At 37.1% G+C, this 16,992-nt stretch overlaps 1 protein-coding gene across 6 annotated transcripts in view; it reads left to right on the forward strand.

Moving 5' to 3' along the window:
* Nucleotides 1-7,960: 7,960 nt before the first annotated feature.
* Nucleotides 7,961-16,992, forward strand: part of LOC127159380 (uncharacterized) — a 53,700-nt gene continuing 44,668 nt past the window's right edge. For 3 of the 6 annotated variants that reach the window (XM_051102232.1, XM_051102231.1, XM_051102229.1), the window contains exons 1-7: nucleotides 7,961-8,066; nucleotides 8,585-8,926; nucleotides 9,133-9,366; nucleotides 12,658-12,999; nucleotides 13,206-13,439; nucleotides 15,239-15,286; nucleotides 15,385-15,477. In XM_051102232.1, coding sequence (XP_050958189.1) covers nucleotides 7,994-8,066; nucleotides 8,585-8,926; nucleotides 9,133-9,366; nucleotides 12,658-12,999; nucleotides 13,206-13,439; nucleotides 15,239-15,286; nucleotides 15,385-15,477 — 1,366 coding nt within the window. In that variant the 5' untranslated portion in view covers nucleotides 7,961-7,993. Of the gene's footprint in view, nucleotides 8,067-8,584; nucleotides 8,927-9,132; nucleotides 9,367-12,657; nucleotides 13,000-13,205; nucleotides 13,440-15,238; nucleotides 15,287-15,384; nucleotides 15,478-15,560; nucleotides 15,857-16,992 lie in introns of those variants that run through there. The other 3 variants (XM_051102230.1, XM_051102233.1, XM_051102235.1) reach the window with 3 other exon arrangements.

Raw genomic sequence — 16,992 nt, forward strand, 5'->3', positions numbered from 1 at the left:
TCAAGCAAAATCGATTCAAGAATTTGGGTGAACTTCACAAGGAATGGACTAAGCCTGGGGTCAAGGCATCAAGAGCCACCACACACAGACGTGTCAAGGAATTTGGTGACAGTTGTCGTATTCCTTTTGTTAAGCCACTCCTGAACCACAGCGTCAGAGGCGTCAGAGGCGTCTTACCCCGGCTAAGGAAAAGAAGAAATGGACTGTTGCCCAGTGGTCCAAAGTCCTCTTTTCAGATGAGAGCAAGTTTTGTATTTCATTTGGAAACCAAGGTCCTAGAGTCTGGAGGAAGGGTGGAGAAGCTCATAGCCCAGTTTTCTTGAAGTCCAGTGTTAAGTTTCCACAGTCCGTGATGATTTGGGGTGCAATGTCATTTGCTGCTGTTGGTCCACCAAAGTCACTGCACCAGTTTACTAAGAAATTTTAGAGCACTTTGTGCTTCCTTCTGCTGACCAGCTTTTTAAAGATGCTGATTTCATTTTCCAGCAGGATTTGGCACCTGCCCACACTGCCAAAAGCACCAAAAGTTGGTTAAATGACCGTGGTGTTGGTGTGCTTTACTGGCCAGCAAACTCACCAGACCCGAATTGTCAAGAGGAAAATGAGAAACAAGAGACCAAAAAATGCAGATGAGCTGAAGGCCACTGTCAAAGAAACCTGGGCTTCCATACCACCTCAGCAGTGCCACAGACTGATCACCTCCATGCCACGCCAAACTGAGGCAGTAATTAAAGCAAAAGGAGCCCCTACCAAGTACTGAGTACATATACAGTAAATGAACATACTTTCCGGAAGGCCAACAATTCACTAAAAATGTTTTTTTTTTTTTTTTTTTTTTTTTTTTTTTTTTTTAATTGGTCTTATGAAGTATTCTAATTTGTTGAGATAGTGAATTGGTGGGTTTTTGTTAAATGTGAGCCAAGATCATCAGAATTAAAAGAACCAAAGACTTAAACTACTTCAGTCTGTGTGCAATGAATTTATTTAATACTCAAGTTTAACAATTTGAGTTGAATTACTGAAATAAATGAACTTTTCCACAACATTCCAATTTATTGAGGTGCACCTGTATACATTACGCTCACTGATATTTTCAATACTATTGTGGGTTTCAATAGGTAATAAAAGGATCTTAGTAAACATCTAAGATTTGAATACCTAAATGCTTTTTAAATGTGTTCTTTGGTTGACAGCAGTTTGCACCAATTCTGTAGAATAGCCCGTATATTTAGTTTGAATTATGTGCTTTAGTTTAGGTGTTCTTGCCCTCTTCTTTCATTCTCTCCATGCATCATGCTGGTCTTCATCAGAATCGCTGTCGCTGTCTGCTCTGTTCATGCCCTACCTCGCACAAACAGTTCAGTAATAATAATGTCAGTGTAACACATTACCATGTGCTGCTGCTGTCCACATGAAGATAATGTAGTAAGTATGTCGCCATCAGAGGCACTTCAGTATAAACACACACAGAGACTGAATCACAGAATTAGAGGGTCAAACGCTCTTCCTGCTTATTCCCATGAGCACAGATCCATCAACAGAATGGGTTGTTTATTTAGTTAAAAGCAGTTTCAGATTTCACATCCATCCATGCATGAACACAACATGTATGCACATTTGTGTGTCCAGAGAAAAAGCTCCTAACATAATCTTAATTATAACTCAGACAACATTTGGAAGAAAACATGTCTGACTAAGAAATAGGATATAAAGGAAAAGGAAAGAAAATTATTAAATGGAACATGTAATGTAATATTGCATACAAAAAGCATTCTCGTCGCTTCATAAAATTCAGATTGAACCACTGATGGCAGACTATTTTGATGATGCCTTTCATAATTTTCTGGGTCCTGACAGTGGTATTTACATGGCAGTCAATGGGACAGTCACAAACCTTCCAGTTCTCATCCAAAATAACTCAAATCTGAAGACGAACAAAGCTTTTACAGGTTTGGAACAACATGTGGGTAAGTGATTAATGACAACATTTTCATTTTGGGGTGGAGTAATCCTTTAAGTCTGGGCCACGTGACAGTTTGCAAATAATGTGATGATTTTTATGTATGAGAGAGAAAAGACTATTGTTTCATAAATTAATTTAGTTTCTTCTAAAGCAGTATTGTGATTAAGTCTCATATAATAGTACTGTGATTAAGATCACAAGAGTACTCACATTCTGCTGCAGTTATGCTTACTGCAATTTAGTTGTACTCAACAGGATGTAAATGATTTAATTGCATTTCCGCTCTGACCAACATGCCAGTGTGTTACTGCTGTGAGATATGATATCATGCACTCATGCACATGGGTAACAAACATGGAGGAGCAGAAGAAACCCGTATTTGTTCTGCTGTATATACACTACTGTTTGGGTACAGAAAAGTTTGGGTCTGTAAGATGTTTTAAATATTTTTGAAAGTCTCGTTATCAAGTCTGCATATATTTGATTAAAAATACAGTAAAACAGCAACTGTAAATTATTACAAATTAAATTAACAGTTTTTTTTTTTTTTTTTTTTTTTTTTAAATATGTGATTTATTCCTGCAATCAAAGCTAAATTTTCAGCATCATTTCTCCAGTCTTTAGTGTCACATGAGCCTTCAGAAATCATTATGATATGCTGATTTTCTGCTCAAGAAACATTTATTATTATTATCAATGTAATGAAAAGTTATGCTGTTTAATATTTTTGTGGAAAGCATTTTTTTTTTCAGAACATTTACTTGAAAGAAAAAAAAAGAAAAGCAAAAAAAAAATAAATAAATAAATATATATATATATATATATATATATATATGTAACATGAATGTCTTACCTGCCACTTTTGACCAATTTAAAGAGAAAAAAAAACAAAAACAAAAAAACAAAAAACAATTGTTGTGTTTACTGAATTTACTGATTTACTGAAAAGCTGTGTAGAAAAGATTTTTAAAGTATCTACTGTGGAGAATGAGGGGACTTTTCCCCACAGCAAACACATGAATAGTTAATGTATACAATAAATATAAGTATATAATAAAATAATTAAACTATAAATAATTATTAAATTGTATTGCCCAGCCCTACTGTGCTATTACTTTTGTGCTTAAACCAAAATAAATTTACAAATTTTAAATTATTTTAAAAATGACAGAAATTAGCTCTCTGAATCATCTGAGTGTGTCAGATATAGGAGACACACAAAATGTGCAGAGCAGTGGGTCCCCAGGACCAGGATTGAAACCCATTGCTCTAGCGAAGTTACTGCTGGAGATCAAGTGCAGGTGATCTGTCGGCTTGTGCATATAGATAAATCCTCTTAAACAGAGGATACAGCAGCCTGATATGTACACGTTATACACTGAGACCCGAGTGACTACACACATACAGATAAAGACTGACATCAGTAAAAAAAAAGTTCAAAACGAGCTCAACTTCTCATCTTGATAGACTATTATGAATACAAAAACTAGGAGTGGCTATTGCCTCATCTCTAGTTGACCATGTTGACCATTGCCTTATCCCTAGAGAGAAGAGAGACAGATCCAGTCAGCAAAGCTAATGGCACTTAATCCCAGACAGAGAGAGAAAGTCTAGTGTACTCACTCACTCATGTTGAGAGCCAAACTGATATCTTCATCTTTGGAGAAGACGAGGATGAGGAAATAATAACGTGTCTGAACCTGTTTAATGGGCAGGTTGAGACTAATCTGGAAAATAAAAGGATCAAGACTGGGTCAAGGATCAAGAATAAACCCTCTAAATAACCATGAAGCAATTCGATTTACATCCCTGCTAAAAATAAAAAATAAATAAATAAAAAAAAAACATCACAGAAATTCTAACAGTTTCCACTACAAATACCATTACAACCAGTACAAACCATCAACTTGTAACCATTAAAACAATAAAAAAAAAAAAAAAAAAAAAAAAAACATTAAAAAAAGAAGTGTAGTGTAGTGTGTTTTGGGACATATTCCATTAGGATTTGGTGGTTTTAATAAGCCACCAATAGAAGATTTATTTATTTATCTATCTATTAAATAAATAAATAGGTACTTTTTAATTTTCAGAATTCAGAATGTATGTATAGTGCCACAATCAATCAATCAATCAATCAGTCAATCAGTCAATAATAAAAAGTTGCTAATAGAAATAGCACAAGTTTACCTAAACGGGGAGTCATCTCAGTTATCACCAGTAAAGTATGGAGTGCCACAAGGATCTGTCCTAGGTCCTCTGCTATTTTCAATATACATGTTGCCCCTTGGTAATACCAGAAAATTGAAGATTAGTTTCCATTGTTATGCTGATGATACTCGACTATATCTCTCAACAAGGCCAGATGAAATTTCTAAATTTTCGAAGTTAACAGAATGTGTTAAAAATGTAAATGATTGGATGACCAATAATTTTCTCCTTTTAAATTCAGATAAGACAGAGATTTTACTTATTGGACCATAAAACAGTACACAGAATCTCTTGGATTACAACTTGCAACTAGTCAGATGTACTGTTACTTCCTCTACAGTCAAAAATCTGGGTGTTATATTAGACAGCAACAGCATTTTTCCATCTTAGAAGCATTGGCAAGCTACGAAACATGTTAACTGTTTCTGACACAGAAAAGCTAGTTCATGCACTCATGACCTCTAGACTGGACTATTGTAATGCACTACTAGGTGGTTGCCCTGCATCTTCAATAAACAAGCTACAGATAGTCCAAAATGCAGCTGCTAGAGACCTTACCAGGTCAAGAAAATATGATCCCCAGTCTTCCAATCTCTGCACTGGCTACCTATTAGGTTCTGCATAAGTTACAAAATATTAATTCTTACCTACACTCTTAAAAATAAAGGTGCTTTAAAATGTTCTTCACAGCGATGCCATAGAACCATTTTTGGTTCCACAAGGAACCATTCAGTCAATGGTTCTTTAAGGAACCATCTCTTTCTTACCTTTTTATAATCTGAAGAACCTTCTTTCATTACAAAGAACCTTTTATGAAACAGAAAGGTTTTTCAGATGGTAAAGGGTCTTTATGGAACCATTTAAACAAAAAAGGTTCATGAAGCACCTTTATTTTTAAGAGTGTATAAGGCCCTTAATGATTTAGTTCCTGTGTACCTAACTAGTCTTCTAACACGCTACAATCCATCACGCTCCCTAAGGTCTTTAGTCAAACATCTCTTTAGCTAAGCATTCAAATAATGCATCTCATAATCTTGTACTGCAGTTATATCTTATGAACATCAAATGCACATTATTTTTCTTTAGTTTGGGTTGAACAAATTATTTTTGCTTGGTTGGAACAGCAGCTACACTAATTATGTCCCTATTTGTTCCTCTGTTTCTACAAGTTTCAGTCTGGATCCAGAACACCTAAGAAGCGGTGATGCCAAACCCTCAGAGGACCTCGGATGATACCAACCCTGAAACAACTTACAGCACTACCGAATTCTGCTATAAGTTCGATTGCAACATATAATTCATTACTGTTAATAGTGTTCATCATCTGTTCGTTTATGTCATTAACTGATTTTTACCGTACATCTCAGACATTTACCACTAGTTACCTACTACTAAATATATTGTTGAAATTTAAATTTTCTGTAAAGCTGCTTTGCAATGACAAGCGCCATACAAATAAACCTGAATTGAATTGCACTTAAAATGTCATGCTGCGACACCAAACAGGACTACAAGTAGACGCCAAACGCCAAAGAGTCTTCCACACTGTTTCTTTAAGACATAAGACGTAAATGAAAATACACACTTTCATATGGCATAAAACATACATTATTTTTAAAACATATATTAATCTGATTATTTTAGGTCTACACTGTGCCTTCTAATTCATTTAAAGGGGTCATCAGATGCTAAGTTCACTTTTTCATGTTGTTTGAACATTAATGTGTGTTGGCTGTGTATGTACAAATCTACCCTATAATGATAAAAATCCATGCAGTGGTTTTTAATTAATCTGTAAAAATAATATCCCCTTTTTCAAATTGAGCCATTTTCAAATGCCTGTCGTTGTGGCGTCACACCCACAGAGGTCGCTCCCACGATAGTTGATTGACATGAGCGTCTTACCTCAGATCAGCTGTCACAGCCCACCCTCTTTGTTAGACAAATATATCCCCGATTGAGTGATTGAGGTGTTTTGTTGCTGGATGTAATAATGAACATAGTGGTCATCATTTACTCCCGACATCTGAGCCGCTGAAGATGTAGTAGATTACGTTTGTTTGTGAAAGGAATGCGCCTCCCGATCTACATATATCCGTCTATGTTTGCGTGAATAATTAAATAATTAAAGCTTCACTTACAGCAGAAGTGAGTATAAGGGGGTTTTTTTTTTATGAATTTTTGCGATCGTCTTTCCTAATAATGTGCTAGTTAGCAAGTTTAGCGGCTAAACACGGGTAAATGTGGTTAAAGTAAACAGGCTCGTCTCTCCACAGAGAGAAGAGAGGGGCGGAGCGAGCAGAGCTCATTTGCATTTAAAGCAGCCACGACCAGAATGAGATGATTTTTGCGGAGCTAATTTTGACAAGGTAAAAAGGGTGTTGTTTTACACAATCATTGAGAATTTTTAACCAAAGTATATTAGAGACTTTTCATTAAGACCCTAAAGAATCATATCAACTTGTGGAAAATGGGCATCCGATGACCCCTTTAACATTTCATTTGGATTAAGATCAGTCGGAATGATTGAGGTGGGTTTTCAGTCTAACTGAGCCATTAGTCCAATTAATAATTGATTACCTGGGTGCATATAAACATAATATTAAGTTTAGGTTCACTTTGGTGGGGGGAGATCAGTGATAAAAGTGAAAAGTTAGGGTTAGGGTTGGGGTTAGACTAAAGAGTAAACTCCTTGTGTGGCAGCAGGAAGTGACGCCTGCTATCTATCTATCTATCTATCTATCTATATATATATATATATATATATCTATATATATATATCCATTTACTATATTTGATCAGCTCAAATCAAATTTGAACCCCAGGACATCTAGATAAGATGTGAGGCTGAAACATGTATAGATGCCTCATTCGACTACTCCAAGCATGTAGATGCATCCGCCCTCTTGGAATGATCAACTTGACATCATTCACCATAATAATCAATGAATATTCGAAGATCCCACAGTCATGCACAGCTGTTGGTTGCAGTAGAGATGCATTTCGAGTGCAACTTGCTCTTGAGTGTTCACAGCCATTCCAGTATGGCGGAAGGCTGAAGTATAGCAGCCCATAGAAACAGACGCTAATAGGGCATCTAGCTCTACATATCTATGGCTGAAACTGTCTGATGTTACTATGGCAACAGATTGGTAGAGCTGTGCTGATGGAGATCTCGTGTGATGATCTTGAGTAATGACAGAGATTTCATCATCTTAGTACAAACTGAGCTCCTTTATCAGGAAAAAATGTTTTTACAATCTGCAATAATCACTGAGAGCTTTGTTAATAAAGTTTTACGCAACACATGCAGGGTTTAAACTGATATTAAATATCCTAATGACAACTGGTTTATTTAGCAGTTTTTTTCCTGTATATTTGACTCACAACAGAGGTCATTTTGTCCCTCATATTTTTGTTTCAGTGGATTAATGCGAGGAAAAACAAAAAAACAAAAAACAAATCTTTAGACATCCTAGATAAACTTTGATGGTCACTTTTCCAGTGGAGTTACAGGGAACATCATCCGTTACAGTTTTGTGCCAGACCTCACTGATTAAAACTTGAGTAAATATTGACAGAAGATAAGTAAATATTGACAGAACAAAGAAACAAAAACAACTTATTAACATACTAAATAATGTCTTTGTGAAAATGTAAAACTGCAGAAAAATATTCAGTGGAAAATTCTCACTTTGAAGGAAAGACAAACTTGCAGAAAAGCAAAAAATCTTGTGACCTTATACAAAACCTCAAACTGCAAATGATCTCAACTTCCTTTTTCACTCACAGAAACTGCAGTAAGTGTATTAATATTGTGAGATGAGTGTCAGTCGGGCTCTTCTGGAAATGATTCTCATCTCTGGGCTGATGCTGCTGCTGCAAACTGCTGAATGTGAGTAACGTTCACATCAAACTCATGCTGCTGATTAAATTATATATATAAATATCTTCTATATATCTTTATTATTTTAAGTGTTTTGTTTAGTGTTTTAATTGCCTTTAACAATATAGAGTCAGTGGAGTAATTAATTTGTGAGACGGAAGAGATTAACTTCCAGTAATTGAGTTTAGCATTTGCGTTAAAGACACATGAAGTCAGAAGTTGAAGTTTGTGGTTTTAAGTTCATTATGTAAAGAAGTCTGAATTCATCACTCCCTCCTTCATCTGAATAAACTCTTCTTAGATATCTCTCTTTGTAAAGATTAACAGTATAAACATATTACTTTAGCTTGCAAACTGCGCTAACATTTTATTAAAAATGGTTCAGATACTTTTCCTCTGTTTCTTACTTTTTTTACAGCTCTCTGTCTAACTTCCTCTTTCACTCTGTCAGTTTCACTGTTCTTCCCTCTTTCTTTATAAACACATTTCTCTCTCCCCTTTTTGTGTGTGTGTGTTTTTTTCTTCAGGTCTGGATCGGTTCTGCAGGTTAAATCAGTCTTATCCCTGTTACGCAGCTCTGGGACACAAACTCAATGTGCTGATGGTGCTGGACACTAGTGAATATGACATGAAGATACAAAAGAGAATAAACAACAACAAAGAAACTGATCCAGTTTGTAGAGTAAAATATGGCAGGATGAAAAAGAAAGAATGTGATCTTTACAGTAACAGACCTGAAGTTTCAGTCATTAATGGGACTCTGAAAATAAACCGTGTGATCAGAGCAGATTCAGGGAATTACACAGTAACAGTCGCTCATCACTCATATGGCTCCCAAACATCTAGAGATCTTCAAGTAAATGTTGAAGGTACAGAAACTCTCATCAGACTCATTACAATCTCATGTTCTCCAAAGATCTCACTCTATCAAATAAATCAGCTGAATCCCTGTAAAGGTTTTTATTCCTGTAGCACACAGTAAACACACTACATACTCCAGTAATAGTATGAGTAGTGTGGAAGAACTACATTCTCCTGTGTTTATCATGTGACTGTCATGTGTCCCTCCCTCCAGCTCCTATTGGCTCAGTGGAAGTGTCAGTCAACTGCTCCTCCAGTGGGGTGATGAGGGCGTCCTGCTCCTCTGAGGGCGATCAGCTCCTCTACAGCTGGACTCTGAATGGAGATTCACTGATGGATGGAAACTCCTGCATTGATCTGAATGAGGGAACTGATGGAAACATCACCTGCAGTGTGAAGAACCACGTCAGTCAGGGACAGAAGACCATTAATGTCAAACCCTGTACTGGTGAGTTTTAGTACATGAATGTCCACGTACTTGCTAAACAACAGCAACAAGAGACAGTGATGTCATAGAAGAACCATTTTTAGTTCCACAAAAAACCATTCAGTCAAAGGTTCTTCAAAGAAGCATCTCTTTCTTACTTTTTTATAATCTGAAGAACCTTCTTTCACCACAAAGAACCTTTTGTGAAACAAAAAGGTTCTTCAGATGTTAAAGGTTCGGTAACACTTTACTTGAAGGGGTGTGCATAAGACTGACATAACACCTTCATAATTGTGACATGAGACATGTCATGAATATGAAGAAGGTTTTATGCATGTTTATGACAACTGTCATTAAGTGTCATTTGCTCAGTTTTTAATGCAAAGATGACATTGTTCGAGATGCCTTTGTTATGACAACTTGACATAAAGTAATACATCATAACCTGTTGGTGTCATTGTCATGACAACTTGACATTACCAAGACAATGTTGTCCTATACGACAGCTATATATGTTATATATATATATATATATATATATATATATATATACTATATATGTTGTACTATATGACAACATTTATACAGAAAAATATGAAAGTGAACTAAAATTTTGTTGTAAGGAAATTAATAAAAAAAATGCATGTGCATCTGTTGGGCAATTATTTGTTATCAAGTCAGATAAGAAGGATAAGTCTATTAACTGTCCAAGAAAACTGGATTCCAGTGATTGAAAAAAAAAAAAAAAAATAAATAAATACAGCACAGTCCTTACAGATGAATGGCGTGCCTACAAGAGACAGCTTACCCAGTACAGATATCGTCAATATTCTGTCTGCCATAAAAGACACTTTATTGATCCAGGGACTGTTGCTCATAATCAGCATATTGAGCATGCATGGCAGAATTACAAGTTGGAAATAAGTGATCCTGGACCACAAAACCAGTCTTAAGTGGCAAGGGTATATTTTAACAATAGCCAACAACATATTGTATGGGTCAAAATTATCGATTTTTTTCTTTTATGCCAAACATCATTAGGATCTTAATGTTCTATGAAGATGTCTTGTAAATTTCCTACCGTAAATATATATCAAAAACTTTTTTTGATTAGTGATATGCATTGCTACGAACTTCATTTGAACAATTTTAAAGTCGATTTTCTCAGTATTTTTATTTTTTTGCACACTCCGATTCCAGATTTTCAAATAGTTGTATCTAACAAACCATTTATCAGTGGAAAGCTTATTTGTTTAGCTTTTAGATGATGTATAAGTGTCAATTTCAAAAAATTGACCCTTATGATTGGTTTTGTGGTCCAAAGTCACATATGGCGTCATAGAGGAAATCGTTTTTCACACAGTGATAGAGTGGCACCACTGGTTAGGTGGGCGCCATTACGGTGGTGTCTTGGGGAGACTTTTCCATGATGTAAAAAAAAGCATGTCAAGAAAATATAACTGTGTGGGATGCTGTACTTAACTTTTTTTGCAGTGATATGGACCAAACTCTGCATGACTTAACCCACCATTGTACTGTTTTCATTTAAATTTTTGGGTGAACTGCTCTCCAAATGCAATAAAGTACAATTTTATAAATTTTATTTATTTATTTATTTATTTATTTATTTATTATTATTATTATTGGATGATTCAATTTATTTCTATAACACCAGTTGATCTTTTTTACAACATTTGAAATGGTCTATGATCTCACCTTCTGTTGGAGGAAACTTAAAAAAAAAACACATTATGAATTGAAAAACATCCATGATGCTGTTATAAAATAATTTATTAGCACTTAATGACATTATAATGACAAATTCAACTCGTACCACTGTAGTTCAGGTCAAGAAAAATATTAATGACGCTGTTATAAAATTATTTGACAGAGTATTAGCCTTAATGACATTTTAAGGATACATTTTTACCACTGAAAAAAAGTGGTCAGAAAAAAATTCATGACACAATTATAATGGCCCCATGACTGTCAAAACCAACCAAATGACAGTTTAATGTAATGTTAACCCATAAAGCTAAGTAGTTTATTAAGTTTGATAATGAATCTGCTATGTCATGTTTATGACAGATTTATGAAAGGTTATGATGTCTTGGTAATGTCAAGTTGTCATAACAAAGGCATTACAAACAATGTCATCTTTGCATTAAAAATGACATAAATGAGCGAATGACACTTAATGACAGTTGTCATAAACATGCATAAAACCTCCTTCATATTCATGACATGTGTCGTGTCACGATTATGAAGGTGTCATGTCAGTTTTATGCACACCCCTTCAAGTAAAGTGTTCTTTATGGAACCATTTAAATAAAAAAGGTTCTTCTATGGCAGTGGTTCTCAATCCTGGTCCTGGGGGTCCACTGCTCTGCACATTTTGCATGTCTCCCTTATTTAACACACCTGATTGAGATCATCAGCTCATTAGTTCAGTTCTTGGATCTCTCTCCTAATGAGTTGATGATCTCAATCAGGTGTGTTAAAAAAGGGAGACATGCAAAATGTGCAGAGCAGTGGACCCCTAGGACCAGCATTGAGAACCACTGGTCTATGGCATCGTGAAGCACCTTTATTTTTAAGAGTGTATATCTCTGGTGCATATTTTGACAGACTGTGATGTACTTTTTAGTTGCTTCTTAAAAGAAGTTTATATGTATTTTATGTGTTTATTTACTTATTTTTCAATTTTTCACTTGATAAAATAAACAGACAAACAAACATTTCAATCCAAAATCAAAAGAAATTATATCTGAATGAATAAAATAAGGACTATTTTACAACCATACATTTTATTTGTTAAGTTGTCTTGGTCTTTAACTACAAAGCCAAACTAATTTCAAAAGAAACGTGATATGTAACACATCACATTTTGTTTTGGTCTTGCTGGGATGATACAATCACCCAAAAGACAACAAATACTGGTCCACCAGCACACCAGCATCCCAAGCTGGTCCCAGTATAACAGTATGTTAGCATCTGTGGTAAAGACACGTGAAGTCAGACGTTAAAATTTGTGGTTTTAAGCTCATTATGTGAAAGAGTCTGAATTCATCATCTAAATAAACTCTTCTTAGAAATTTCTCTTTGTAAAGATTATAAACGTATTACTTTACCTTGCAAACTACGCTAACATTTTATTAAAAATGGTTCAGATACTTTTCCTCTCTTTCTTACTTTCTTACAGCTCTCTGTCTAACTTCCTTTTTCATTCTGTCAAATTCACTGTTCTTCCCTCTTTCTTTATAAACACATTTCTCTCTCTCTCTGTGTGTGTGTGTGTGTTTTGTTCTTCAGGTCTGGATCGGTTCTGCAGGTTAAATCAGTCTTATCCCTGTTACGCAGCTCTGGGACACAAACTCAATGTGCTGATGGTGCTGGACGCTAGTGAATATGAATGGAAGATACAAAAGAGAATAAACAACGACAACAGTAATGATCCAGTTTGTAGAGTAAAATATGGCAGGATAAAAAAGAAAGATTGTGATCTTTACAGTAACAGACCTGAAGTTACAGTCATTAATGGGACTCTGATAATAAACCGTGTGATCAGAGCAGATTCAGGGAATTACACAGTAACAGTTGCTCATCAATCATATGGCGCCCAAACATCTAGAGATCTTCAAGTGAATGTTGAAGGTACAGAAACTCTCATCAGACTCATTACAACCTCATGTTCTCCAAAGATCTCACTCTATCAAATGAATCAGTTGAATCTCTGTGAAGGTTTTTATTCCTGTAGCACACAGTAAACACACTACATACTCCAGTAATAGTATTAGTAGTGTGGAAGAACTACATTCTCCTGTGTTTGTCATGTGACTGTCATGTGTCCCTCCCTCCAGCTCCTATTGGCTCAGTGGAAGTGTCAATCATCTGCTCCTCCAGTGGGGTGATGAGGGCGTCCTGCTCCTCTGAGGGCGATCAGCTCCTCTACAGCTGGACTCTGAATGGAGATTCACTGATGGATGGAAACTCCAGCATTGATCTGAATGAGGGAACTGATGGAAACATCACCTGCAGTGTAAAGAACCACGTCAGTCAGGGACAGAAGACCATTAATGTCAAACCCTGTCCTGGTGAGTTTTATTACATGAATGTCCACGTACTTGCTAAACAACAGCAACAAGAGTCACAGCGATGCCATAGAAGAAACATTTTTGGTTCCACAAAGAACCATTAGGTCAAAGGTTCTTCAAAGAACTATCTCTTTCTTTCCTTTTATAATCTGAAGAACCTTCTTTTGCCACAAAGAACCTTTTGTGAAACAAAAAGGTTCTTCAGATGTTAAAGGTTCTTTATGGAACCATTTAAACAAAAAATTGATAAGTACTTCTATGGCAGTGGTTCTCACTGAGGACTATTTTACAACCATACATTTTATTTGTATTGAGTTTTTCATGACAGTTAAATTAATTAAATTGTCATTACTGTAATGTTCAAAATGTATTTATTTATTTTTTAAATTTTGTAATTGCAATTATTTACAGTCATCATTGTTTTTTTTTATTCTTATTACTGCAATTACATATGTTATATTTCTCTCAGGCACATTTCATGATGATAATATGATTATTTTCTAAATATTATATCAATTATAATTAATATAATTTTTGCAATAATGTACTGAGAATGTATAATTTTTTTTAATTTTTGTCATACGTCAGAAATGATAGTTGAAGCATGTCATAGTGCCAAATGGTTTAATGGCTCTAAAAACATTCAATGAAACATGAACGCAAAATATTACTTACAGTTAGTACAGTTTGTCAGATTTTTAACTGAAATGTGAACTGGACGTGTCCTACCCTGCTGAAAAATCCAGCATTGCTACTCACCAGCATAAGGTATGTTCTGCATGCTGGGGCCAGCTTGGGATGCTGGTGTGCTGGTGGACCAGTATTTGTTGTCTTTTGGGTGCTAGTATGATCCCAGCAAGACCACAACAAAACGTGATGTGTTACATATCTTGTTTCTTTTGAAATTGGTTTGGGTTTGTAGTTAAAGACCAACACAATTTTCTAATTAATTCTAATAAATTATTCAACAATGAGAAACACTTGTTGCTGGTTACATGTTTACACGGTAAAATCCCCAGTGTTAAAGAAACACTGTTCAGTTTTCACATGGTCCTGATCTATAGAGTGTCAAAGTAACACTGAATCAGTGTTGTAGTTAGTGAAATAAAGTAGATTCACTCTACAAGTGATGACTGAGCATTAGTGATGACACCAGGGATTAACAAGCAGAATCACTGAGAATAAGAGGAACAGCAAGAACAGAAAAAAAGTGAAAAGGTGAGCAGAAACACATCAACCTCTGTTGGTTTTCATATCTTTAAATGAAGTTGTTATACAATGTACTCAAGCTCTTTTTAACTCATTTTAAGTGATTTGTGCACAGATTTTATGAAACAGGGGACAATTACTTTGATGCTTTGAAATGTTTTACCAGTTTGCCAGTGACATTGAGTAATAATGTAATCATTGCTAAAGCAATTAAAATGTTCAGTTCTACTTCAAGTCATGTAATTCAAAAAATAATGTTTTATCCTTACATTGTTTTTCTGTTGCATCATTAATCTGTTAAATAGAGAAATGTGCAAGCAAAAACTATGTTTGTCCCCAAAACACTACATGCATACAGACAACTGGCCTACTGACACTCAACCCTGCAAGACCATGTTGGTGAACCAGAATCACCAGCTCCATTTTGCTTGAGAACAGCATGGATATACCAGCATAAACCAGCTTGGACCAGCTTGGAATCCATGCTGGTTTATGTTGGATTTTTTAGCAGGGTAGACAGATTTCATGATATTCAAACAAATTGGTTCTCATAATTGGCCATGTAATACTTCAATTATGTTTTATTACAGGACCAGCTACTGCAGCTGTGACCTCTAGTTCGACCTCTGCAGTGATCAGTAGCACACACACATCAGAAAATTATATGAGATTAACTAAACACACTGCTGGAAACATAAAAGATGGGTTTTGATTTCTGTCTGATTGTTGTTTTCAGTGTCTGTGGTGTTTGTGCTGGTCTGGTGTTTTCAGATGATGGTTTTGTTTGGTCTGTTAGGAGGTTTTCACATCTACATGAGACACACGTCAGGTGAGAGACATTTATGATCATCATTTTGACATTTAGATATTAAGAGTGTGAAGACGATGATGATGATAATGTGATGGTTTTAGGAAAGAAACAGGAAGATCAGAATCTGAGAATGAGAAGATTTAGAGAGCAACATAAACATACAGCAGAAGATTCATGAGATCAGCAGCAGATCATCACATCTATGTGAAATGATTCATAATATCACAGATTCACACATGAATCCACCTACATCTGTCAACAACAGAAGATCCTACAGAATAAAGCCAGGAGACATTTTCTACAATTATAATTATGAAGCTCTTCTTTAAGTAGACTGTTTTCTAGACATATGTTTATTTGTAACAGTTCCCTTTCGATACTACACTCGTACTGCGTCGCTAGACGCTATGGGAAAAGGTCCTTTTTCCTTCTCGACTGAAGCCTTTTTCATACACGCAGTGAAACTGCACGGCATTGGATCGTGCAGAGAAACGAAACGAACCAATGACTCGGCAGCGGTGCTGCACGAGCCTATGGCGAGAGAGCCCGCCGAAGCCCGCCAGAAGGGGCGGAGCCACTGGCTATATAAGCGGTCATCTCGCCATAGGAACCCAGATTTCTTCTCCTTCAGCGACGACTCTTCGCGCTACGAGACAGAAGCCCTCGCCGTTGACACGCACCCGCAGCGGAGTATTCAGCAGCTGTTCGCCGCTCTCGTCGCCGGCTGCATCTGCTCCCCTGCCGCCATCCGGCGACTTTTTTTCTGCTAAAAGAGCTACTAAAAGAGCAAATGCCGCGCCGTTTCTGCCGGAAGTGCAAGGCTCCCTTGCTCGCTTCCGACTCGCACGGCGAGTGCGTCTCCTGTTTGGGGCTTCCCCATGCGGAGGCTGCACTTAAAGAGACGGAATGTCCCCATTGCGGGGATATGAGTCTCTCCTCTCTGCGCTCGCGGATAGCGTTCTTTTCAGAACGCGATTCCGCACTCGCGCCCTCCGTTTCCTTCTTCACAGGAGCCTGTGAAGAAGAAACAGCGGGGCAGAGGATCTCAGCGCCCGGAGTTAGACGAGCTCACGTCAGAGAGGGTTCTCCTGTGCTTTTCGCCCGCCCAGACCTGTGTCCCTCGGCAGCCGCGAGTGATATGGTCTCCTTCGGCGGGAGCGAGGATGACTTGCTGGACAGCATGTCATTGGCTGCTTCAGATGCTGAGGAGTTATCGGGCTCTGTCAATGATCCCGCCCCCCCTGCCATCTGCTGATACCAGCGACTCCAGGACAAGAACTGGCATGGACGCCGAGCTCTCCGCGTCCTGACCAGAGCTGTGGACGAGCTGGGACTGGAGTGGTCTCCCCCAGAGGAGCCCCCACGCAGCCTCCTCGATGAGTGGTTCCTGCCGGGGCGCCCCCAGGCCCCTCGACAGCGAGCTTCTCCGTTCCTCCCTGAAGTTCACGAGGAACTCACTAAATCCTGGCGCGCCCCCTACTCTGCGCGCCTGCGCCCTTCGTCTTCCTCCGCCCTCACCTCTGTCGACGGCGC

This window comes from Labeo rohita, unplaced genomic scaffold (assembly GCF_022985175.1).
Source record: "Labeo rohita strain BAU-BD-2019 unplaced genomic scaffold, IGBB_LRoh.1.0 scaffold_213, whole genome shotgun sequence".
In the NCBI taxonomy this organism is placed as follows: domain Eukaryota; kingdom Metazoa; phylum Chordata; class Actinopteri; order Cypriniformes; family Cyprinidae; genus Labeo; species Labeo rohita.